This window comes from Trachypithecus francoisi, unplaced genomic scaffold (genome assembly GCF_009764315.1).
Source record: "Trachypithecus francoisi isolate TF-2019V2 unplaced genomic scaffold, Tfra_2.0 Lachesis_group11, whole genome shotgun sequence".
In the NCBI taxonomy this organism is placed as follows: domain Eukaryota; kingdom Metazoa; phylum Chordata; class Mammalia; order Primates; family Cercopithecidae; genus Trachypithecus; species Trachypithecus francoisi.
The window spans coordinates 21,350,643-21,377,175 of NW_022681456.1; the positions used below are offsets into that span (position 1 = coordinate 21,350,643).

General features: G+C 49.9%; 1 protein-coding gene across 1 annotated transcript in view; it reads right to left on the reverse strand.

Moving 5' to 3' along the window:
• Positions 1–421: 421 nt before the first annotated feature.
• The window catches only part of ALDH2 (aldehyde dehydrogenase 2 family member), a 41,642-nt gene continuing 15,530 nt past the window's right edge, over positions 422–26,533 (reverse strand). The window contains exons 3-13 of the mRNA XM_033220564.1: positions 26,322–26,462; positions 24,247–24,326; positions 21,989–22,100; positions 21,358–21,486; positions 20,497–20,610; positions 19,439–19,541; positions 18,795–18,979; positions 13,290–13,454; positions 11,240–11,397; positions 7,675–7,789; positions 422–863 (exon numbers count right to left, since the gene is read on the reverse strand). Of these exons, the coding sequence (XP_033076455.1) occupies positions 831–863; positions 7,675–7,789; positions 11,240–11,397; positions 13,290–13,454; positions 18,795–18,979; positions 19,439–19,541; positions 20,497–20,610; positions 21,358–21,486; positions 21,989–22,100; positions 24,247–24,326; positions 26,322–26,462 (1,335 nt within the window). The 3' untranslated portion in view covers positions 422–830. The remainder of the gene's footprint in view (positions 864–7,674; positions 7,790–11,239; positions 11,398–13,289; positions 13,455–18,794; positions 18,980–19,438; positions 19,542–20,496; positions 20,611–21,357; positions 21,487–21,988; positions 22,101–24,246; positions 24,327–26,321; positions 26,463–26,533) is intronic.

Sequence of the window (26,533 nt, forward strand, 5' to 3'; positions counted from 1 at the left end):
AGAAGCTGTTTACCCACAGCGGAGGAGGAGCAGAAATCATACCCAGTGTGCCATATCATTACTGCCTGCCAGCGTTTCCTTGGGCTATTTTATTATTTTTGTTGAGATGGAGTCTTGCTCTGACTCCCAGTCTCGAGTGCAGTGGCACGATCTCTACTCACTGCAACCTCTATCTCCCAGGTTCAAGCAATTTTCCTGCCTCAGCCTCCCAAGTAGCTTGTAAGTGCCAGCCACCATGCCTGGCTACTTTTTGTATTTTTAGTAGAGACAGGGTTTCACTGTGTTGGCCAGGATGGTCTCAAACTCCTGACCTCGAGTGATCTACCTGCCTCAGCTTCCCAAAGTGCTGGGATTACAGGGGTGAGCCACCACGCCCCGCCTTCCTTTGGTTATTGAGATGGACAAAGAGTTACCTAGTAAGTTAAGAGCAGCTTGTTTTTAATGAATCTTAGCCCAGAATACAAAGCAGGGTGTAGCAGTTGCCTTCATGCTGATATAATTGTAAACAATGGCTTTCTCTTCCCCTATAAACTCAAGTTACAGGAAGCGTTTCAGAGAGAGGATAAGACATTTGAATCCATTTTTTAAAAATGCACCCTGAAAGCTAGCAGTATTGTTGTCATTTAAAAGGTTTCTCATAGGTTTCTCTTACCCTCAGCCAACCCACCATGTTTATCAATTCAAATTCTAGAATTTTCTTGACCCAAGAGATTTTGTAGGAAGAATTTCTCTTTTCAGATATTCAGCACACAAGGATCATTTTTCTTGGTTTTGTCACTGATCTTGCTGAACTTTCCATCAATGGCTGAGGGAGGAAGCCCACATGGTTCTTATGAGTTCTTCTGAGGCACTTTGATTGTGATCTGTAAGGGGGACAGAGAACTGTTAGATCTTCCTGTTTGCCTGTGATCTGTAGGCACCCTCAGCTAGTTGCTGACTGAGTGTGAGCAGAAAGGGCTTTTCTTTTGTTTCCCCCAGGCTGGAGTATAGGAGTGCAATCACAGCTCACTACAGCCTTGACCTCCTGGCTCAAGCGATCCTCCCACCTCAGCCTCCCAAGTAGCTAGAACTACAGGCATTCACCGTAACACCCAGCTAACTTTTTGTATTTTTATTAGAGATGGGGTCTCACTATGTTGCCCAGGCTTGTCTTGAACTCCTGGGCTCAAGTGTTCTGCCTGTCTGGGCCTCCCAAAGTGCTGAGATTACAGGCGTGAGCCACCACACGTGGCCTGTAACTACGATTTTGATGAACAGTTATAGGCCAATGATGTCAGAATTTCTATTTCAAATCTGGGTCTTGCCCCTGGAGCCCCAAGCCCATCTCCCTAGATGTGTTCTCCACATCACCTCTTGGGTTTGGACAGGTACCTCAAACACAACCCTAAAGAGAACCACAGTACTTCAGTATTCTCTATCATAGGACTGGCGTCACCACTTAACTCCTCCTTGGAAATCTGGGTGCCATCTTTGATTCCTAGTTTTGCTTTTCCTCTCCATATCCAGAGTCACCAATCCTACTCCTGGCTTCCCGTCACATATACCCTCTTTTCTCCACCTGCACTGCACCACTCCAATCCAGACCACCATCATCTTTTTCCTTGGAGCAGTCTCCTGACAGCTCCCTCATTCCCCCCTCTTACCAGATGGTCCATTCTCCCTATGGCAAGCAGAGTGAGGTTTCTTACATTTGTTTTTTTTTTTTTTGAGATGGAGTCTCGCTCTGTTGCCCAGGCTGGGGTGCAATGGCGCGATCTCGGCTCACTGCAACCTCCGCCTCCCAGGTTCAAGCAATTCTCCTGTCTCAGCCTCCCAAGTAGGTGGCACTACAGGCACCTGCAACCAAGCTCAGCTAATTTTTGTATTTTTAGTAGAGATGGGGTTTCATCTTGTTGGTCAGGCTGGTCTCGAACTCCTGACCTCAGGCGATTCACCTGCCTCGGCATCCCAAAATGCTGGGATTACAGGCATGAGCCACGGCACCTGGTAGCTTTCTTAAATTTTTAAACAACTTTCTTGAGATATGATTTACGCACAATCAAGTGTAATTCCTTTTAGAATATTTTAAGTTGTGCAATCATCATCATACTCCAATTTTAGAACATCTGCATTATCTCCAAAAGCAATCTTGCACCCATGAACAGCCACTCCCCATTCCTCATGCCCTGAACAACCAGTAATAAGTTTCTGTCTCTACAGATTAAGCAGAGCAATCTTTTAAAAATACAAATTGAGCAGGCCAGGCACAGTGATTCACACCTGTAATCCCAGAATTTTGGGAGGCCGAGGCGGGTAGATCACCACAGCTGGCAGAGGTCAGGAGTTCAAGATCAGCCTGGCCAACATGGTGAAACCCCATCTCTACAAATACAAAAAATCAGCCAGGTGTGGTGGCAGGCGCCTGTAATCCCAGCTACCCAAGTGGCTGAGGCATGAGAATCCCTTGAGCCCGGGAGGCGGAGGTTGCAGTGAGCCAAGATCATGGCACTGCATTCCAGCCTGGGCAACAGAGTGAGACTCTGTCTCAGAAAAATAAAATTGAGCCACATAATTCTTCTACTAAAAATGCTCCCATAGCTGAGATCAAACTCCATTATCAAAGACATCAAACCCCACATCACGGCCAACAAGGGCCTGTGTATTCTGGCCCTGCTCTCTCCCCACTAACCACTACATCTTCCACCACCAGCAACCTTCCTGCAGTTCCTGGAAGAGCCGTATTTCTCGCCATCACAGCTCTTCCAGAGGTCATGCTCTTTGTCTAGAACGTTATTCTCTTCCTCCCTTCACCAAATCAACTTCCACTCATCCTTCAGGTATATCAGCTTGGATACCACCCTGTCATGTGGCCATCCTGGACGTCGCCTCCTTAACACTAGTCATGTGCCAAGATTTAAGAGTCTCCATCAACTGAAGTTGGACCTTTTATCCAATGCCATAACTCAAAGCCCAGCACAGGCTGTCCACCCACATGACCATCTCTTGCTGCTGTGGGCTGTGCTCGGGCAGTGGATGAAGTATACATGCTGGGAAGTGGGCAGGGCACACAGGAAACAAGACTGGCTGTGAGCTGGTCTTTGTCATAGCTTTACGGTTGGGACACAGAGGCTCATTCTACTGTTTTGTTTGTTTGTTTGTTTTTTGAGACAGAGTCTTGCTCTGTTGCCCAGGCTGGAGTATAGTGGCGTGATCTCAGCTCACTGCAACCTCTGCCTCCCAGGTTCAGACAACTCTTGTCTCAGCCTCCTAAGTAGCTGGGACCACAGAAGCCTGTCACTAGCCTGGCCAATTTTGCATTTTTAGTAGAGATGGGGTTTCACCATGTTGACCAGGCTGGTCTCGAATTCCTGACCTCAAGTGATCCGCCCACCTCGGCCTCCCAAAATGCTTGGGATTATAGGCATGAGCCACCATGCCTGGCCTCATTCTACCATTATACCTATTCTTTGCACATAGATTGGAAAGTTTCCACATTAAACAAGCAAACACGTTTAGTTGATTCCAGTGAGCTATTCAGAAACACAGGGTGTGTCCTCGGCCTCTCCAGTCTCAGGCTTGGCAATGTAGACCTGAATGAGTCCTGTTTGCCTTTTCTCACCTGCTCCACAGCTGGCAGGCTTGCCATGAGCCTCCTCTTTTCCAATCCTGGAAAGGCCAGCTCAACCCATTTACCTCTTCCTTAAACATCACTTGTGCTTATGTCTTCTGGTTAAACTATAATTAGTATTCACGGTAGATAGAAAATCATTTTCACTTTAGTGTATTTCCCTGTTTTTTTTTTTTTTTAGACAGAGTCTCGCTCTGTCACCCAGGCTGGAGTGCAGTGGCGTGATCTTGGCTAACTGCAAGCTCCACCCTCCAGGTTCACACCATTCTCCCGCCTCAGCCTCCGGAGTAGCTGGGACTACAGGCTCCCACCACCACACCCGGCTAATTTTGTTTTTGTGTTTTTAATAGAGACAAGGTTTCACCATGTTAGCCAGGATGGTCTCAATCTCCTGACCTCGTGATCTGCCCACCTCAGCCTCCCAAAGTACTGGGATTACAGGTGTGAGCCACTGCACCTGGCCTGTTTTGTTTTTTTGGGGTCTCCCTCTGTTGCCAGGCTGGAGTGCAGTGGTACGATCTTGGCTCACTGCAACCTCCACCTCCCGGGTTCAAGCGATTCTCCTGCCTCAGCCTCCCAAGTAGCTGGGACTATAGGCACGCACCGCCACGCCCAGCTAATTTTTGTATTTTTAGTAGAGACAGGGTTTCACCATGTTGGCCAGGACGGTCTCGATCTCTTGACCTCGTGATCCACCCACTTCGGCCTCCCAAAGTGCTTGGATTATAGGTGTAAGCCACTGCGCCTGGCCATTTTGTTTTTAATTAGATGGTATCTCGCTACATTGCCAAATTAGTCTCTTATGAAATTGGCAAACACGACTCTTAATTTGGCCTGTCCAAGTTTTTCAACTTACAGAACTGAGAGCCTGGCTGGGTGTGGTAGCTCATGCCTATAATCCCAGCACTTTGGGACCAAGGCAGGAGAATCGCTTGAGCCCAGGAGATTGAGACTAGCCTGGGTAACATAGTGAGATCCCATCTCTGTAAGAAATAAAAAAAATTAGTCGGGAATGGGCGATGCGCACCTGTAGTCCCAGCTACTTGGGAGACTGAGATGCGAGGATCACTTCAGCCCAGGAGGTGGAGGCTGCAGTGAGCTGTGATGGCACCAGTGCACTCCAGCCTGGTGATTCCAATCCTGGAAAGCCTTCTCAACCCATTTTCCAGGCTGGCTTCAAACTTGTGGCTCAAGCGATCCTCCCACCTCGGCCTCCCAAGAAGCTGGAACTAAAGGCATGCACCACCACACTCCACTTTTTCCTGTCTTTTTTTATATTTATAAGTAAATGTATCTGAGTATCTATGTATATATACTCCAAAAGTTGAGCTTATATTGAATATATATTAGTTTGTATACTGTTTTTACTTTAAAGGCTAAGCATTTTCCATATCAAATATTCTACAAAAACATCTGTAACAGATACCTATTACTCCTTGAATGGGGTGTTCCATAATTTATTGGGCATTAAGGTTACATCTGATTTTCCCCTCTTAGAGATAAAGCAGTGAAGAACATTTATGGAAGGAACGCTTTCTTTTATTTCTGATGAGTCCTTCAGGCTCTATTCCAATCATTGAAGTTGCAAATCAAAGGAGATGGATATGGTTATGGGCCTTGTTATCTCATGCCTAATAGCTTATTTTTTTATTATTTATTTTTAAATTTTTATTACTGTGGGAATTGCTCCATTCCAACCTAATAGCTCTTTTTTTTTTTTTTTTTTTTTTTTTTTTTTTTTTTTTTGAGACGGAGTCTGGCTCTGTCTCCCAGACTGGAGTGCAGTGGCCGGATCTCAGCTCACTGCAAGCTCCGCCTCCCGGGTTTACGCCATTCTCCTGCCTCAGCCTCCGGAGTAGCTGGGACTACAGGCGCCCGCCACCTCACCCGGCTAGCTTTCTTTTGTATTTTTAGTAGAGACGGGGTTTCACTGTGTTAGCCAGGATGATCTCGATCTCCTGACCTCGTGATCCACCCGTCTCGGCCTCCCAAAGTGCTGGGATTACAGGCTTGAGCCACCGCGCCCGGCCTCTTTTTTTTTTTTTTTTTTGAGATGGGGTCTCGCTCTGTTACCCAGGCTGGAGTGCAATGGCACAATCTCAGCTTACTGCAACCTCCGCCTCCCAGGTTCAAATGATTCTCCTGCCTCAGCCTCCCAAGTAGCTGGGATTACAGGCGCACACCACCATGTCTGGCTAATTTTTGTAGTTTTAGTAGAGACGAGGTTTCACCATGTTGGTCAGGCTGATCTTGAACTCCTGACCTCGTGATCCACCCGCACTGGCCTCCCAAAGTGCTGGGATTACAGGTGTGAGCCACGGCGCCTGGCCAGCTGATTCTTACTAGAAGCTTTTCCTCTTGGCCTCACCCCCTGAGGTCTCTCCCTCTTCTCAGACTCTATAGGCCTTGGCATATAATGAAGCCCAGCAAATGACCACATAGGGCTGGTTGGGCACGTCCTTCGGTATTTCTCACAGGACAGAGCAGAGGCTGGGTCTTTACCCTCTCTTGTCACTTCTCAGGCTTAAAATGGGAAATTAGTGGGAAACGCTGATGGCCTCAAGCATGAGGGAGAGGCCAAAAGGTAGCCTGCCCAGCAGACCCTAAACCCCTGGCAGGCCCCGAGACCCCCAACAGACCCCGATCCCCCAGCAGGCTCTGAGCCACCAGCAGACCCTGAACCCCCAACAGGCCCTGAGCCCCCCGCAGGTCCCACACTCACAGTTTTCACTTCAGTGTATGCCTGCAGGCCGTACTCGCCCAGCTCCCGGCCACTGCCCGACATCTTGTAGCCGCCAAAGGGTGACTGGGCTCCAAACACATCATAGCAGTTGACCCTGTAATTTGAAATGAGATTGCAGAAGTCACTCTTGGGGGTTATGGGTTACGCTCCCAGGATCCCCTGTATTGCCCCAAAGTCTGTATTTTATTTTTAACTTAAAAAAAAAAAATTTTTTTTTTGAGATGTATCTTTCTCTGTTGCCCAGGCTGGAGTTGCCATGGCATGATCTCAGCTCATTGCAACCTCCACATCTGGGGTTCAAGAGATTCTCCTGCCTCAGCTTTCTGAGTAGCTGGACTACAGGCATGTGCAAACACGTCTGGAAATAACTTTTTTTTTAAGCGACGGGGTCTCACTATGTTATCCAGGCTGTTCTCCAACTCCTGGCTTCCAGTGATCCTCCTGCCTCAGCCTCCGGAGTAGCTGGACTACAGGCGCCCGCCACCTCACCCGGCTAGCTTTCTTTTGTATTTTTAGTAGAGACGGGGTTTCACTGTGTTAGCCAGGATGATCTCGATCTCCTGACCTCGTGATCCACCCGTCTCGGCCTCCCAAAGTGCTGGATTACAGGCTTGAGCCACCGCGCCCGGCCTCTTTTTTTTTTTTTTTTTTTGAGATGGGGTCTCGCTCTGTTACCCAGGCTGGAGTGCAATGGCACAATCTCAGCTTACTGCAACCTCCGCCTCCCAGGTTCAAATGATTCTCCTGCCTCAGCCTCCCAAGTAGCTGGGATTACAGGCGCACACCACCATGTCTGGCTAATTTTTGTAGTTTTAGTAGAGACGAGGTTTCACCATGTTGGTCAGGCTGATCTTGAACTCCTGACCTCGTGATCCACCCGCACTGGCCTCCCAAAGTGCTGGGATTACAGGTGTGAGCCACGGCGCCTGGCCAGCTGATTCTTACTAGAAGCTTTTCCTCTTGGCCTCACCCCCTGAGGTCTCTCCCTCTTCTCAGACTCTATAGGCCTTGGCATATAATGAAGCCCAGCAAATGACCACATAGGGCTGGTTGGGCACGTCCTTCGGTATTTCTCACAGGACAGAGCAGAGGCTGGGTCTTTACCCTCTCTTGTCACTTCTCAGGCTTAAAATGGGAAATTAGTGGGAAACGCTGATGGCCTCAAGCATGAGGGAGAGGCCAAAAGGTAGCCTGCCCAGCAGACCCTAAACCCCTGGCAGGCCCCGAGACCCCCAACAGACCCCGATCCCCCAGCAGGCTCTGAGCCACCAGCAGACCCTGAACCCCCAACAGGCCCTGAGCCCCCCGCAGGTCCCACACTCACAGTTTTCACTTCAGTGTATGCCTGCAGGCCGTACTCGCCCAGCTCCCGGCCACTGCCCGACATCTTGTAGCCGCCAAAGGGTGACTGGGCTCCAAACACATCATAGCAGTTGACCCTGTAATTTGAAATGAGATTGCAGAAGTCACTCTTGGGGGTTATGGGTTACGCTCCCAGGATCCCCTGTATTGCCCCAAAGTCTGTATTTTATTTTTAACTTAAAAAAAAAAAATTTTTTTTTTGAGATGTAATCTTTCTCTGTTGCCCAGGCTGGAGTTGCCATGGCATGATCTCAGCTCATTGCAACCTCCACATCTGGGGTTCAAGAGATTCTCCTGCCTCAGCTTTCTGAGTAGCTGGACTACAGGCATGTGCAAACACGTCTGGAAATAACTTTTTTTTTAAGCGACGGGGTCTCACTATGTTATCCAGGCTGTTCTCCAACTCCTGGCTTCCAGTGATCCTCCTGCCTCAGCCTCCCAAGTAGCAGGCATGAGCCACAGTGCCTGACCTAAAATATTCTTTTTTTTTTTTTTGAGACGGAGTCTCGCTCTGTCGCCCAGGCTGGAGTGCAGTGGCCGGATCTCAGCTCACTGCAAGCTCCGCCTCCCAGGTTTACGCCATTCTCCTGCCTCAGCCTCCCGAGTAGCTGGGACTACAGGCACCCACCACCTCGCCCGGCTAATTTTTTGTATTTTTTAGTAGAGACGGGGTTTCACCAGGTTAGCCAGGATGGTCTCTATCTCCTGACCTTGTGATCCGCCCGTCTGGGCCTCCCAAAGTGCTGGGATTACAGGCTTGAGCCACCACGCCCGACCTTAATTTTTTTATCTTTTATTTTTTGTAGTGATGGGGTCTCACTATGCTGCCCAGGCTGGTCTCGAACTCCTGGCCTCAAGTAATTCTCCTGCCTCAGGCTCCCACAGCACTGGGATTATTGGTGTGAGCCACTGCACCTGGATGGGTTTCTTTTCTTTCTTTCTTTTTTTTTGCCATTAAAAAAAATTATTAAATTTTATTTGAATTTAAAATTCACCATTTTATTTCTTTATTTATTTATTTTTATTTATTATTATTATTTTTTGAGGTGGAGTCTCGCTCTGTCACCTAGGCTGGAGTGCAGTGGTGTGATCTCGGCTCACTGTAACCTTCGCCTCCCAGGTTCAAGCGAATCTCCTGCCTTGGCCTCCTGAGTAGCTGGGATTACAGGTGCATGCCACCACGCCCAGTTAATTTTTCTATTTTTAGTAGCGACAGGGTTTCACCATGTTGGTCAGGCTGGTCTTGAACTCTTGACTTCGTGATCTGCCCGCCTTGGTCTCCCAAAATGCTGGGATTACAGGTGTGAGCCACCATGCCTGGCCTATTTTTTATTTTATTTTATTTTATTTTTTTGAGATGGAGTCTCGCCCTGTCACCCAGGCTGGAGTGCAGTGTCACGATCTCAGCTCACCGCAAGCTCCACCTCCCGGGTTCACGCCATTCTCCTGCCTCAGCCTCCTGAGGCGCCTGCCACCACACCCAGCTAACTTTTTTTTTTTTTTTTTTTTTGAGACACAGTCTTGCTCTGTCACCCAGGCTGGAGTGCAGTGGCACGATCTCAGCTCACTGCAACCTCTGCCTCCTGGGTTCAAGTGATTCTCCTGCCTCAGCCTCCTGAGTAGCTGGGATTACAGGCGCGCACCACCATGCCCCAGTAATTTGTGTATTTTTAGTAGAAATGGGGTTTCACCATGTTGGTCAGGCTGGTCTTGAACTCCTGACATCATGACCCACCCGCCTTGGCCTCCCAAAGCGCTGGGATTATGGGTGTGAGCCACCGCGCCCAGGCCTAATTTTTGTATTTTTAGTAGAAACGGGATTTCACCATGTTGGCCAAGATGATCTCAATCTCCTGACCTCGTGATCTGTCCGCCTCAGCCTCCCAAAGTGCTGGGATTACAGGGGTGAGCCACCGCACCCAGCCTAAAATTCACCATTTTAAAGTGTACAATCACTGGTTGATAGTATATTCACAGTGTTGTGCGACCATCACCACTGTCTAATTGCAGAACATTTTTATCACACTGAAAGAAGCCATATGCCCGGGAAGCAAGCACTCTCTATTCCTTCCTCCCCCAGCCCCTGGCAACCACTAAGGTACTTTCTGTCTCTATGGATTCGCCTACTCTAGATATTTATAATACTGTAAATGGAATCACACAGTATGTGGCCCTCGTGTCTGGGTTCTTTTTTTTTTTTTTGGCGTCTCCACTCTGTTGCCCAGGCTGGGGTGCAGTGGCATGATCTCCACTCACTGCAACCTCTGCCTCCCAGGTTCAAGTGATTCTCCTGCCTCAGCCTCTCAAGTAGCTGGGACTACAGGCACCTGCCACCACTGTCAGCTGAGTTTTGTATTTTTAGTAGAGATAGGGTTTTACCATGTTGGCCAGGCTGGTCTCAAACTCCTGATCAAGTGACCTACCTACCTCTGTGGGGAAAAGAAAGATCAGACTGTTATTGTGTCTATACAGAAAGAAGTAGACATAAGAGACTCCATTTTGTTCTGTATTTGAGATGCTGTTAATCTGTGACCCTACCCCCAACCTTGTCCTTGCAAGAGACATGTGCTGTGGTGACTCAGGGTTTAAAGGATTTTGGGCTGTGCAGGGTGTGCTTTGTTAAACAAGTGCCTGAAGGCAGTATGCTTGTGAAAAGTCATCACCATTCTCTTAATCCCAAGTACCCAGGGACACGTACACTGCCAAAGGTCGCAGGTACCTCTGCCTAGGAAAGCTAGGTATTGTCCAAGGTTTCTCCCCATGTGATGGTCTGAAATATGGCCTCGTGGGAAGGGAAAGACCTGATCGTCCCCCAGCCTGACACCCGTGAAGGGTCTGTGCTGAAGAGGACTAGTATAAGAGGAAAGAGGCCGGGCGCGGTGGCTCAAGCCTGTAATCCCAGCACTTTGGGAGGCCGAGATGGGCGGATCACAAGGTCAGGAGATCGAGACCATCCTGGCTAACATGGTGAAACCCCGTCTCTACTAAAAAATACACAAAAAAAAAAAAAACTAGCCAGGCGAGGTGGCGGCACCTGTAATCCCAGCTACTCGGGAGGCTGAGGCAGGAGAATGGCGTAAACCCGGGAGGCGGAGCTTGTAGTGAGCTGAGATCCGGCCACAGCACTCCAGCCTGAGTGACAGAGCGAGACTCCGTCTAAAAAAAAAAAATATATATATATATATATAGCCATCCTATTGGGGGCTAAGTGTGAAGCAGGGGCTAAGTTTTTAGGATCAGTGTCACAATCATGGGTCCCTCTGCTCTGGTCTCCTGCCCTGAGGCAGCTGGGGAGGAGGCCTGCCACCCAGCTGCCTGCCAAGGACAGGTGCAGGGCGTTTGCACCACAGAGAAGCCTGATCCCTCGGAGGTGAGGTAGCAGGACCTCTCAAATCAATATCACACCCTGACCCAGGAGAAACTGAGCCCAGCTCCCCAAATTCCAGGATGGTGACCACTGGATTCCAGAAGGCCCTGGCTTTGAGGAATCTCTGTTGGGTTGTGAGGGGCTGCTGGAAGGCTCTTACCACACAGTGCCCGCCTGGAGGGCCTGGGACAGGTAATTGGCCTTGTCCAAATCCTTTGTGAAGACAGCTGCGGCCAGCCCGTACGTGGAATTGTTGGCTCTCCCAACAACTTCCTCTATGGTCTTGAACTTCAGGATCTGCATCACTGGCCCGAAGATCTGGAGGGAGAGAGCAGAGTAAGGGGGTTCAGCAACACAGAGGCACCTGCCATCGAGCTCTCGCAGAGCAGAACAGATGATTCCAGATTGGGGGATAAGCCCCCAGCCATGCTCTAACAGTTCCAGGGGAAGACAACAGTCATGAAGCTCAGCAGAACACAGAGGGAATGGAGCTAACAGGGGCCAACTTCCTCCTGTGGTCCCCAGGCTTTACATACAGTATCCCATTTCTAAACAGTTCTGCCAGGTATGTTATTCACACGTGACATGTAGATTTAGTGTGAAAGAATTTAAGTCAGCTGGGCACTGTGGCTCACACTTGTAATCCCAGCACTTTGGGAGGCCAAGGTGGGAGAACTGCTTGAGTCTCGGAGTTTGAGTCCAGCCTGTCAAACACAGTGAGACCTTGTATTTACTAAAAAAAGAAAAAAAAAAAAAGAAAGAAATTTTGACTGAGCACAATGGCTCACACCTGTAATCCCAGCATTTTGGGAGGCCGAGGCAGGTGGATCACCTGAGGTCAGGAGTTTGAGACCAGCCTGGCCAACATGGTGAAACCCTGTCTCTACTAAAAATAAGAAAAATTAGCTGGGCGTGGTGGTGCGCGCCTGTAATCCCAGCCATTAGTAGGGGCTGAGGCAGGAGAATCGCTTGAACCCGGGAGGTAGAGGTTGCAGTGAGCCGAGATCGTACCACTGCACTCCAGCCTGGCGACAGAGTGAGACTCCATCTCAAAAAAAGAAAAGAAAAAATAAGCCGGGTGTGGTGGCTCACGCCTGTAATCCCAGCACTTTGGGAGGCCAAGGCGGGCAGGTCACGAAGTCAAGAGTTCAAGACCAGCCTGATCAACATGGTGAAACCCTGTCTCTACTAAAAATACAAAAATTAGCCAGGCGTGGCTAAAATTGGAGACGGAGTCCTGCTCTGTTGCCCAGGCTGGAGAGCAGTGGCATGATCTCGGCTCACTGCAACCTCAGCCTCCCGGGTTCAAGTGATTCTCCTGCCTCAGCCTCCAGAGTAGCTGGGATTACAGGCAAGCGCCACCACACTGGGCTAATTTTTTCTTACTTTTTTTTTTTTTTTTTGAGACGGAGTCTTGCTCTGCCGCCCAGGCTGGAGTGCAGTGGCCGGCTCTCAGCTCACTGCAAGCTCCGCCTCCCGGGTTCACGCCATTCTCCTGTCTCAGCCTCCCGAGTAGCTGGGACTACAGGCGCCCGCCTCGTCGCCCGGCTAGTTTTTTTTTTGTATTTTTTAGTAGAGACGGGGTTTCGCCGTATTAGCCAGGATGGTCTCGATCTCCTGACCTCGTGATCCGCCCGTCTCGGCCTCCCAAAGTGCTGGGATTTTTCTTACTTTTAATAGAGACAGGGTTTCGCCATGTTGGCCAGGCTGGTCTCGAACTCTTGACCTCAGGTGATCCACCCGCCTCGGCTTCCCAAAATGTTTGGATTACAGGCATGAGCCACTGCACCCAGCCTCTACTAAAAGTTTTTTAAAAAATTAGCCAGGCATGGCTATAAGGAACCATGATTATGCCACTGCACTCCAGCCTGGGCAACAGAGCAAGACTCTGACTGAAAAAAAAAAAAAAGGTCATGGGAAGGAGCAGGCAACGTCATTCCTAGACTCTTGGCTCTGAGGGCCACGACACGAAGGCCTGCAGGCCATGCTAAGGAATGCAGACGATCTCCCAGACAGAGGGTACAAGCTGAAGAGGAGAGACAAGATCAGATACATACTATGAATAACTTGTTATGGGCACTGGTTCTGGGCATTAACTCCAGATCTGGCCCCAAGCCAACAGATGGGTGACAGTGGCAGGATGCCAAGCTGAACTGTTTACCACGTCTCCCACCAAAAACGTTCCCAGAACACCGGCCCCAGGTGCTCACCTCCTCTTTGGCGATGGTCATGCCATCCTGCACATCTCCAAACACGGTGGGCTGGATGAAGTAACCACGGTCAGCAGCAATGCCCCCACCACACAGCAGCTTTGCCCCCTCTTGTTTCCCAGTGTTGATGTAGCCGAGGATCTTCTTAAACTGAGTTTCATCCACCTGTGGGAGAAAGAACCCAGAATTATGGAGGCATCGGATTCAGACCTCTCCTAGGCTTTAGGCTTAGAATTATGCAGGCAACAAGACAACTGGGAAATGGACCAAGGTCATGAGTAAGCAAGATCAGATGAGGAAACACACAGGGCCAATAGCAGAAAACACCAAAAAAGCCCAACTTCCTCAGCCTACCGGAGAAAAGGACATCAAATCAATTTTTACTTTTCAACTATAAGATCACCAAAAAGTTTAGGAAGAAAATACACTGATAGCAAGAGACTGTTACATACACTGTTAGAAGGATGACAGGCTGGTACAGCCTTTAGAGCAAGTAGTTTATTAATATTGCTCAAGGCCGGGCGCGGTGGCTCAAGCCTGTAATCCCAGCACTTTGGGAGGCCGAGACGGGCGGATCACGAGGTCAGGAGATCGAGACCATCCTGGCTAACACGGTGAAACCCCGTCTCTACTAAAAAATACAAAAAAACTAGCCGGGCGAGGTGGCGGGCGCCTGTAGTCCCAGCTACTCGGGAGGCTGAGGCAGGAGAATGGCGTGAACCCGGGAGGCGGAGCTTGTAGTGAGCTGAGATCCGGCCACTGCACTCCAGCCTGGGCGACAGAGCGAGACTCCGTCTCAAAAAAAAAAAAAAAAAAAAAAAATATTGCTCAAAAATTATATGCTCAGACCCTTGGGCCCAGCTATTTAACTTCTAGGAATTTATTCTCCATATGCACAAAGAGAAATGAACAAGGATATTCACTAGGGAGTATTTTTGTTTTTTTTTTGTATTTTTGTTTTTGAAACGGGGTCTCACTCTGTCACCCAGGCTAGAGTGCCGTGGTGTGATCTCTGCTCACTGCAACCTACGCCTCCCACGCTCAAACGATCCTCCCACCTCAGCCTCCCAAGTTAGCTGGGACTACAGGCATGCGCCACTATGCTGGGCTAATTTTTTTTTTTTTTTTTTTTTTTTTTTTTGAGACGGAGTCTCGCTCTGTCGCCCAGGCTGGAGTGCAGTGGCCGGATCTCAGCTCACTGCAAGCTCCGCCTCCCGGGTTTATGCCATTCTCTCGCCTCAGCCTCCCGAGTAGCTGGGACTACAGGCGCCCGCCATCTCGCCCGGCTAATTTTTTGTATTTTTTTAGTAGAGACGGGGTTTCACCGTGTTAGCTGGGATGGTCTCGATCTCCTGACCTCGTGTTCCGCCCATCTCGGCCTCCCAAAGTGCTGGGATTACAGGCTTGAGCCACTGCGCCCGGCCAACACCTTTTTTTAAAAAGAGTCAGGGTCTCACTCTGCCATTGAGTCAGCAGTGCAGTGGTGTGATCACTGCTCACTGCAGCCTTGACCTCCTGGGCTCCCACCTCAACCTCCCAAGGAGCTGAGAGTATAGGCACGCATCACTACATCTGGCTAATTTTTTTTGCTTTTTTAAAAAAGAACAAAATTTATTATTTTTTGAGACAGAGTCTCACTCTGTCGCCCAGACTGGAGTGCAGTGGCGCGATTTTGGCTCACCACAACCTCCGCCTCCCAGGTTCAAGTGATTCTCCTGCCTTAGCCTCCCGAGTAGCTGGGATTATAGGTGCCCACCACCATGTCTGAATAATTTTTGTATTTTTAGTAAAGATGAGTTTTCACCATGTTGGCCAGGCTGGTCATGAATTGTTTTTTTTTGTTTTTTTTTTTTTAAGTAGAGACGAGGTCTTGCTGTAGTGCTCAGGTTGATCTTGAATCCTGGGCTCAAGAGATTCTCCTGCCTCAGCCTCCCAGTGTTGGGGTTACAGATGTGAGCTGCCACACATAGCCTATACACTTTTTCATTAAATTTATTAATGCAAGTTCATATTACCTTAATAATTAGCCACCAAGAGAAATGAGACAAAAAGAAACATTAGGACAGGCGCACTGGCTCATGCCTGTAATCTCAGCACTTTGGGAGGCTGAGGCGGGCAGATCACGAGGTTAGGAGTTCGAGACCAGCCTGGCCAACATAGGGAAACCCCGCCTCTACTAAAGAGATACACAAAAATTAGCTGGGGATGGTGGTGGGCGCCTGTAATCTCAGCTACTTGGGAGGTTGAGGCAGGAGAATCACTTGAACCTGGGAGGCAGAGGTTGCAGTGAGCCGAGATCGCGCCACTGTACTCCAGCCTAGAGACAGAGGGAGACCCGGCCGGGCGCGGTGGCTCAAGCCTGTAATCCCAGCACTTTGGGAGGCCGAGACGGGCGGATCACGAGGTCAGGAGATCGAGACCATCCTGGCTAACATGGTGAAACCCCGTCTCTACTAAAAAATACAAAAAACTAGCCGGGCGACATGGCGGGCGCCTGTAGTCCCAGCTGCTTGGGAGGCTGAGGCAGGAGAATGGCGTAAACCCAGGAGGCGGAGCTTGCAGTGAGCTGAGACCCGGCCACTGCACTCCAGCCTGGGCGGCAGAGCGAGACTCCGTCTCAAAAAAAAAAAAAAAAGAGACAGAGGGAGACTCTGTCTCAAAAAAAAAAAAAAAGAAAAGAAAAGAAATGTTAGGACAGGTGTGGTGGTTCACACCGGCAATCTCAGCACTTTGGGAGGCTGAGGCAAGTGGATCACCTGAGGTCAGGAGTTCAAGACCAGCCTGACTATCTTGATGAAACCCCGTCTCTACTAAAAATACAGAAATTAGCAGGGCATGATGGCGTGCACCTGTAGTCCCACCTACTCAGGAGGCTGAGACAGGAGAATTGCTTGAACCCAGGGGGTGGAGGTTGTAGTGAGCCGAGATGGTGCCACTGCACTCCAGCCTGGGTGACAGAGTGAGACTGTTTCAAAAGAAAGAAAGAAATGTTAGTGTTCCTAGCTGCACTATTCACAGTAACCAAAAGGTGGAAACAACCAAGTGTCTGTCAACAGATGAATGGAAAAATCAAAATGTGGTCTATCCACTATCCACACAATGGAATATTACTTGGCCTTTTATGTTTTGTTACATTCTTGTTACAACATGGATGAACCTTGAAAATATGCTACGTGAAAGAAGCCAGACACAAAGAACCATGTAGTATAGGATTCCATTTGTATAAAACGTCCACAATAGATCAATCTACAGGCAGAACATAGATTGGTGGTTGCCTGGGCCTGGTGGGGGAAGGAATGGGGAGTGACTGCTAATGGGTACAGGATATTTTGGGGAGGTGATGACAATATTGTAGAATTAGTGGTGATAGTTGCACAATGTTATAAATCTACTAAAAATCACTGAATCATACACTAAAATGGTACATTTCATACTACATGAATTATATCTCAATAAAGCTATGAAAGATAGAGATGTTGGAGGCCAGGCACGGTGGCTCACACCTGCAATCCCAGGACTTTGGGAGGCTGAGGTGGGAGTGGGAGAATCGCTTGAGCCCAGCAATTCAAGATCAGCCTGGGTAACATAGCAAGACTTCGTCTCTACAAAAAATATGAATATCAGCCAGGTGTGGTGACGAGTGCCTGTGGTCCCAGCTACTTGGGAGGCTGAAGCAGGAGGATCACTTGAGGCCAGGAGGTTGAGGCTGCAGTGAGCCATGATCACACCACTGCATGCCAGCCTGGGCAACAAAACAAGACCCTGTCGCTAAAAAAAAATCACAGAGGGGAATGTTGGGCACATAACCCTGTCCCATGGCAAGGCCAGTCCATCCTCAGACATGGCTGTGGCTCCCCAATGAGGAACCAGAAATGCAAACTGCTAAAAGAAAAAAGCCAGTCTGAGAAGGCTTCCTACTGTATGATTCGGTTAAGACAATCTGGAAAAGGCAAAACTATAGAGACAATAAAAGGATCGGCCAGGCACAATGGCTCATGCCTGTAATCCCAGCACTTTGGGAGGCCGAGGTGGGTGGATCACCAGGACAGGAGATTGAGACCATCCTGGCTAACACAGTGAAACCCTGTCTCTACTAAAAATACAAAAATTACCTGGGCAAGGTGGCATGCACCTGTTAAGTCCCAGCTACTCAGGAGGCTGGGGCAGGAGAATCACTTGAACCCAGGTGGTAGAGGTTGCAGTGAGCTGAGATGGCGCCACTGCACTCCAGCCTGGTGACAGAGTGAGACTGTTTCAAAAACAAATAAAATAAAATAAAAATCAGTGGTTGCCTGCCAGGCCTCAGGGGAGGAAGAGAGGGAATAGGTGGAGGACAATGGGTTTCAGGGCACAAATCTATTTGTATGATACTAGAATGATGGTATTATACATATTATGATACATTTGTCTAGGCCCATAGTAAGTACAACACAAAAAATGACCCCAAGGCTGGGCGCCTAAGGGCAGATTGCCTGAGTTCAGGAGTTCGAGACCAGCCTGGGCAACGGTGAAACCCTGTCTCTACTAAAATACAAAAAATTAGCCAGGCGTGGTGGTGCGTACCTGTAGTCCCAGCTACTCAGGAAGCTGAGGCACAAGAATTGCTTGAACCCAGGAGGCATGAGCCAAGATCGCGCCACTGCACTGTAGCCTGGGCAACAGAACAAGACTCTGTCTCCAAAAAAAAAGAAAAAAAAAGTGACCCCGAATGTACCCTACAGACTTAAGTTAATAATAAAGTACCAGTATTGGCTCATCGGTACTAACAGATGAACCGCGCTTGTGCAGGATGTGAATAAAGGAGAAACTGGGGGACCAGAGAGGTGCAAAGGAACATGTGGGCACCCTCTGCATGTTCGGCACAATTTTGCTATAAACCTACAACTGCTCAAAAGTAAAATCCAGGCCAGGCGCGGTGGTTCATGTCTGTAATCCCAGCACTTTGAGAGGCCAAGGCAGGAGGACTGCTTGAGCCCAGGAGTTCAAGGCTAGGTGAGGTATGATTGCACCACTGCACTCCAGTCTGGGCAACAAAGAGAGACCTTGTCTCTAAAATATAAATAGGTAAATAAATAAATAAATAAAATCAAACAGCTCAAAACATGAAGTGAAATAAGGTCCCTACACTAGTTATATCATGATTCTCAGACACCAAGTTTCGCAGGGCTGTATATCTTCTGGTGGATACATTTCTACTGATGACCAAGGTCTTGCAAACACACACTCCCTTTTGCAGGCACTCCTGGTATTTGTTACATATATGCAATTTACAAAGTGCTTCCCAGGATTAATTTCCACATCATAGCCACCCCATAAATGAGGCAGGGCAGGGCTTGGGATGGGGAAAGGGAGGCTGAGGGAGGGAACATAGCTTCCCAAGGGCACACAGCTGCTGTGTGGCAGAGCTGAGACCTGAACCCAGTCCCAACTGATCTGAACCTGATGCCCTCTCTGCTTCTCACGCTGGCTCTGGACACCCAGACCCTGCTGCACTGCCTGGCTCACCTGCGGCCCCTGCTCGGTCTTGCTGTCAAAGGGGTTCCCGACCACCCGAGACTTGGCCCGGGCAACGCTCCGCTCCACAAACTCGTCATAGATGTCCTCCTGCACGAAGGTCCGGGAGCCAGCACAGCAGCACTGGCCCTGGTTGAAGAACAGGGCGAAGTGGGCCTGTTCCACGGCCCAGTCCACTGCGGGAAGTGGTCAGGGGACAGAAAGGCAACAATGAGAAGAGGAGGAGGACCCTGGTCCCTGTGGCCGCCTGCCCAACGAAGCCTGTTTCCACCACTGTCAGGGATGATGCCTGCTGAGTGCCAGAGACAGACAGAGGGAGAAGAGGGGTAATCTGGGAGCCCACTGTCCACCAGGACAAAGGGCGTGATGGCGGCGAGTGGATGATTCAGATAGCAGGGGCATGGCCTAGCCTGATGCTGCAGAGAGCAGCCAGGGAGAGGCTGGGGACAGGCCAAGGCCAGGCCACGCGGGCCTTGCGCTGGCGTCTTATCCTGAGGCCGCTGGCGTCTTATCCTGAGGCCCGAGGGACAGCAACCAACACCACTGGGCAGTGGGGGCGACAGGATCGGCTGGACCCACAACACAGGCGGCCAGGGCTGCCTTCAAGGCCAGGCCTCCTCCAGCTGGAAACTCACTGTCGGCATCTGACATGATGATGTTGGGGCTCTTCCCCCCTAGCTCCAGGGTCACTCTCTTGAGATTGCTGCTCCCGGCAGCAACCTGAATGAGGCGGCCAATCTGTGGGGACAGAGAGACAGGAAAGAGCTCTCAGTGCGGGCAGAAAGAGCCCAGTACTCTGTAGACACAGAACAGAGGTCCCCACGGCTTGAGCGAGCAACTGGACCAAGAGAGACCTAGAGAATTTCACCAAATAGACGTTCACTTTTTTTTTTCTTTTTTTTTTTGAGACGGAGTCTCGCTCTCTTGCCCAGGCTGGAGTGCAGTGGCTGGACCTCAGCTCACTGCAAGCTCCGCCTCCCGGGTTTACGCCATTCTCCTGCCTCAGCCTCCGGAGTAGCTGGGATTACAGGCGCCACCACCTCGCCCGGCTAGTTTTTTTGTATTTTTTAGTAGAGACGGGGTTTCACTGTGTTAGCCAGGATGGTCTCGATCTCCTGACCTTGTGATCCACCCGTCTCGGCCTCCCAAAGTGCTGGGATTACAGGCTTGAGCCACCGCGCCCAGCCTTCTTTTTTTTCTTTTGGACAGGGTTTTGCTCTGTCACCCAGGCTGGAGTGCAGTGGCGTGATCTCAGCTCACTGCAGCCTCGACCAACCCTCCTGCCTTGGCCTTCCGAGTAGCTGGGGCCACATGCACACACCACCACATGAGGCTAATTTTTAACCACAATGGCAGTCCTGGTCAAGGAGTCTGACCTGGCCAAGGTGCTTTGATTTGGGGCAAGCGGTCAGCTCTGTGCTATGTGGAGCCTGGCCAGGCCTGGCCTCCTTAGTCCACATGGGACACCGGCCCCTCCCAAGGGCAGCTAGTGTGGCAACCAGACCACAAAGGGCTCAACCCTGCCCACCCCTCCTGGTACCTACAGGGTCCTCGCCTGAGCTCTGCACAGGCAAGTCCTGGAGGAAGAGGCCTCCACTTGACACCCGGGAGCTCACCTTGAGCATGTTGTCCACTGAGGACAGGGGGAGCTTGGGCCAAGGAGGTTGCAAGCTTGAGGCCAGGGTCACCCTACCTCGGTGGAGCCTGTGAATGCCACTTTGTCCACATCCTCATGGGAGGCGATGGCGGCCCCGGCCGTGGGGCCAAATCCAGGAACGATGTTGACCACACCAGGGGGAAAGCCGGCCTGTGAGCAAACAGCCAGGGGACATTGGGAGTCACACTCCTGTTCCAAAAGGCTCAACCAGGGGAAGACACATCCTTTCTCAGAGAAGGTGGGACAGTCTGCCAAGGGACACACATGGGCAGATGCTAGTTTTATGGGGCACTACATGGTAATTCTAAATGGGACGGAGAAGGAGCCTGTTCGCTGGGGTTCCCTGTGTCTTTGCCCCTCCCCTGACAGCATTCACTTAGAACAATAGTGGGTTTTTGCTTGGTTTTTGAGACAGAGTCTCTCTCTGGCACCCAGGCTGGAGTGCAGTGGTGTGATCACAGCTCACTGCAGCCTCAAACTCCTGGGCTCAAGTGATCCTCCTGCCTTAACCTCCCAAGTAGTTGGGACTACAGGTGCGTGCTACCACACCCAGCTGATTTTTAATTTTTTGTAGAGACCGGGTCTTGCTATGTTGCCCAGGCTGGTCTCAAACTCCTGGGCTCAAGCAATCCTCTGCCTTGGCCTCCCAAAGTGCTGGGATTACAGGCGTGAGCCACCAAGCCCAGCCTGGAGCAATATTTTTAATTCTTCAAAGGGGATCTTGCAGTGAAGACCAATGTGGAAAAGAGGTAAGAGGGAGCCACTCTGGTTCACATGACGATGGGGGCTCCAAAAACACACCTCCCTGTTTAGGGACCCCTGAGACCCTCCTCAGAACTCTTTAGAACAAGCCTCAACAAGGGCATTTAGAGGTTAAGACCGGGACAAGCCACGCACCTCCTTGATCAGGTTGGCCACATAGAGGGCAGTGAGGGGCGTCTGCTCAGCTACCTTCATCACAACCACGTTTCCAGTCGCCAAGGCTGGGCCCAGCTTCCATGCTTGCATCAGGAGCGGGAAATTCCACTGCAACAAACAGCAGCAGCCCTCGAAATCCAAGCTTCCTCAGAGAACTACACTGGGTAGCGGAAGGTGGCACCCCCAGAGGACAGAAGCAGCACCAAGTTCTCTGCACCCTGTGTGTCCTCCCCTAACTCCGTCCATCGTGGTTTTAAGATGGATGGACAAGGCAGGTGGTGCATGAGGATGACAGAGACTCATATTTATTTGTGCTTTTACATCCATGACACCATGCTAAGCCCTAATTACCTCCCTAAGACAGGCACTGTGTTCATTTCCACTTTTCAGATGGGGAAACTGAGGCTTGGGGGATAAGTGACTTGCCCAAGGTTACAGAATTCACGAGTGGCAGGGCTCAGACTCAAACCGGATTGGCTTCGTCAGAGCCCATCTTCTTACCTGCCACCCAGGCTGCCTTCCAACACCACCCCCAGAACCTCTGCAAAGAGCCTGGAAGACTGCCAAATCTCAGGGCACCCTGAAGAAACTCCAGGGAGGCTGGACTCACCGGAATGATCTGCCCACACACCCCCACAGGTTCATGGCGGGTGTAGCTGAAGAAGTCTCCGTCAATGGGAATGGTTTTCCCGTGGTACTTATCAGCCCAGCCGGCATAATACCTTTAAAAAAAGAAACATTCAAGCTCTAATCAATGATTGTCAGGGACCCCTGCAAACCCTGGCAGAAAGAGAAGACTCAAACTGGTCCAGCTGAGTCTTTCTGATAACTGCCCTTGCTTTTGGCTTATTCAGAGAAAGACAAGTGAGTGCTAAGGTCATGATAATCTACTCTAGGTAGCTAACCCCTAAGCCTCCGAATCACCCGGGGTTCTTGTAAAAAAAACCAGATCCCAAGAGTCGACTTCCAATATACTAATCCCACTCGCTGGGGCTCATGCCCAGGAATTAGAATTTTTTCCTTTCTTTCTTTTTTTTTTTTTTTGAGAAGGAGTCTCGCGCTCTGTCACCCAGGCTGGAGTGCAGTGGTGCGATCTCAGCTCACTGCAACCTTTGCAACCTCCGCCTTGTGGGTTCAAGCGATTCTCTACCTCAGCCTCCCGAGTAGCTGGGATTATAAGTGCCCGCCACCATGCCTGGCTACTTTTTTGTATTTTTTTTTTTTTTTTTTTTGAGACGGAGTCTCGCTCTGCCGCCCAGGCTGGAGTGCAGTGGCCGGGTCTCAGCTCACTGCAAGCTCCGCCTCCTGGGTTTACGCCATTCTCCTGCCTCAGCCTCCCAAGCAGCTGGGACTACAGGCGCCCGCCATGTCGCCCGGCTAGTTTTTTTTTTTGTATTTTTTAGTAGAGACGGGGTTTCACCATGTTAGCCAGGATGGTCTCGATCTCCTGACCTCGTGATCCGCCCGTCTCGGCCTCCCAAAGTGCTGGGATTACAGGCTTGAGCCACCGCGCCCGGCCAATTTTTTGTATTTTTAATAGAGACGGGGCTTCACCACCTTGGCCAGGCTGGTCTCAAACTCCTGACCTCATGATCCACCCACCTCGGCCTCCCAAAGTGCTGGGATTACAGGTGTGAGTCACCATCCCCGACCTTCTTTCTTTTTTTTAAGAAACAAGGTATTGCCAGGCATGGTGGCTCACACCTGTATTCCCAGCACTTTGGGAGGCCAAGGTGAGCGGATCACGAGGTCAGAAGTTCGAGACCAGCCTGGCCAAGGTGGTGAAACCCCTGCATCTATGAAAAATACAAAAAATTAGCCAGGCGTGGTGGCAGGCTCCTGTAATCCCAGCACCTCCGGAGGCTGAGGCAGAGAATCGCTTGAACCCGGGAGGCAGAAGTTGCAGTGAGCCAAGATTGTGTCACTGCACTCCAGCCTGGGTGACAGAGCGAGACTCCGTCTCAAAAAAAATAATAATCAATCAATAAAACATTTTTGATTAAACTAAACCCAGAGCTAGTAAAAGGAAGGAAACAATAAATACTGAAACAGAGATAAGACAAAAGAGAATATTTTCTTGAATAGAAAAACAATAAAATCAACAAAACCGAAAGTTTGGTTCTTTGAAAACATTCACAAAATGGACAAACCTGTAGCTAGGCTAAGAAACAGAGAGAAGACCCAAATGAGTAAAACTGAAAATGGAGACATCACTACAGATCTTATAGAGATAAAAAGGATTATAAGAATACTGTGAACAATTGTACACCAACAAATTAGATAACCTCAATAAAATGGACAAGTTCCAAGTAACAGAGAAAGTACCAAGAGTGACTTAAGAACAAAAGAAAGCATTTATGACTAAGTCACAATTTGTGATACTAAAGGATTTTCCCACGAGCTGGAGTCTAAATGGAGTAGGCTTCTCTCACAGCTGTGATACTTTTGGATTTTTGTAATTTATTTGTTTTTCGTTTTTGTTTTTGTTTTTGAGACACAGTCTCACTCTGTCACCTAGGCTGGTGTGCAGTGGCATGATCTTGGCTCACTGTGACCTCCACTTCCAGGGATCAAGAGATTCTTCTACCTTAGCCTCCTGAGTAGCTGGTATTACAGGTGTGCACCACCATGCCCAGCAAATTTTTGTATTTTTAGTAGAGATGGGGTTTCATCATGTTGGCCAGGCTGGTCTCAAACTCTTGACCTCACGTAATCCGCCTGGCTCAGCCTCCCAAAGTGCTGGGATTATAGGCATGAGATACCGCACCCTGCCCCTTTTGAATTTTTGTAATTTAATTTTTACCTCCTAACAATGTTGCCTCCCCTTTTCCCCTGCCAGAACAAAGAACAAGAAAGCTGAGCCCGTACCGGAGACATTTGAGGACCATGTCCAAATCCACCAGGTAGGAGATGACATAGGGTTTGCCATTGTCCAGAGTCTCCAAGGCCTGAAAAGAAAACAAGGTCAGCAGAGATGTGGGTGCAGGAATGAGAGGAAAATAAAGGGCTGACAGAGGGAGCCAAGGCTGGGACTGAGAATGGCTGGTGCAAGCCCAGGGTGAGAGTCCCCTTTGTGCTGCCAAATGTCACTGGCATCTCTGGACTATTGCTACGGTCTCTCCAAAGGCAGAGAGAGGGAGGAAGGGGGCCAGGCAGGATGAGGCACTGACTTCTCACTCAGTGATTTCACATAACACACTCTTTTAGCTTCTGCCCTCTGCCATATCCCGGTGCTGGGCTAGAGACCAGAGTGGAGCTTACAGAGCAAAGAGACTGTGCATAATGACACAAGTCCTCAGTCACATGTGTTAAGAGTGCTAGAGGACGGACACAGTGACTCGCACCTATAATCCCAGCACTTTGGGAGGCCAAGGTGGGTCAATCACCTGAGGTCAGGTGTTCAAGACCAGCCTGGCCAACACAGTGAAATCCTGACTTTATCGAAAGTACAAAATTAGCTGGGCATGATGGTGCACACCTGTATTCCCAGCTACTGGGAGGCTGAGGCAGGAGAATTGCTTGAACTTGGGAGGTAGAGGTTGCAGTGAGCCGAGATTGTGCCACTGCACTCCAGCCTAGGTGAAGAGTGAGACTCCATCTCAAAAAAAAAGAAAAAAAGAGTGCTAAAAAGTAGAAAGCAGAGAGCCAGGCTGCCCAGCTCTGTCCAGAAATATCAGCTAGAGATAAGCCCTTTACGCTAGAACCTGAATGATATGTAGGGGGCAACTGGGCAAAGGGGATGGTACAGATGGCAGCAGGGCAAAGAGCATCCCAGGCAGGTGCAAGTGCTGATGCTCAAAGAGGCTTAGCCATCAAGCATGGCAGCCCAGGCTCAGGAGCACATGGGAATATGAGGACTGCAGTGCAGCATGACTCAGATGATGGAACTAGAACAGGCTGGGTCATTTTTTTTTTTTTTTAAGACAGGATCTCACTCTGTTGCCCAGGCTAAAGTGCAATGGTGCCACCACAGTTCACTGCAGCCTGAAACTCCTGGGCTCAACCAATCCTCCTGTCTCAGCCTCCCAAGTAGCTAGGACTACAGGCATATGCCACCATACCCAGCTAGTTTTTTAACTTTTTGTAGAGACAGGATCTCGCCATGTTGAAGGCTGGGTCTTACAGACCATGTTGAGGATTTTATCCTAAGGACATCGCACGCCATGCAGGGCATAAGAGTAGAGTGCCACGTATAATCTGCCTTCTGGAAGGTTCGCTCTGGCTTCTGTGTGCAGAATCAATTGTGGCTGGGCGGAGACTGCCTCCTGGTTTCTTCTCTTCTTGCAGCCAGGGAGAATGCCTATCACGGAGGAGCCCAGGGAGAGGTGTCCATTCCCAGGGGTCTCTCTCCTGGGAAGGCCTCCCTGACACAGCTCTTCTCCCCTCCCCCAGATCCTTCTTGCTTAGCCAAACCCACCACATCAAAGGAGACACTAAGGCTGGGTGTAGTGGTTCATGCCTGTAATCCCAGCACTTTGGGAGGCTCAGGCAGGTGGATCACTTGAGCCCAGGAGTTGGAGACCAGCCTGGCCAACACGGTGAAACCCTGTCTCTACTAAAAATACACAAATTAGCTGCACGTGGTGTCTTGTGCCCGTAATCCCAGCTACTTTGGAGGCTGAGGCAGAAGAATCACTTGAACCCAGGAGGTGGAGGTTGCAGTGAGCCAAGATGTCGCCACTGTACTCCAGCCTGGGAGACAGAGTGAGACTCCATCTCAAAAGAGCAAAACAAAACAAAAAAACAAAGCAGACACTGAAAGCCTCCTCTGGTTAGTACAGAGGTGCCCCCCACAGGTGTCCATCCTACGCCATTCCCACCAGTCCCATGTCCGATGTGTGGCCCCTGGCTGTTCACAGGATGCTTGGTTCCTGGCTGTTCGCAGGATGCTGCGAGCCCATTCGCCACGTGGGATCTGAGGGGGAGAAAGGCTGAGGACTCACCGCCAGGTAGGTCCGGTCCCGCTCGATCAGATCAGCCAGGCGGTTCAGCAGCCGGCCCCTGTGTGATGCGTCCATGCGACGCCAAGGTGAGCCCAGTTGGAAGGCGGCCCGGGCGGCCTTCACTGCCTTGTCCACATCTTCCTGGAAAACAAAGGAAAACTCAAGCCTTCCTAGAAAACTCAGGCCTTCTCGGTAATAACCAACTCTGAATA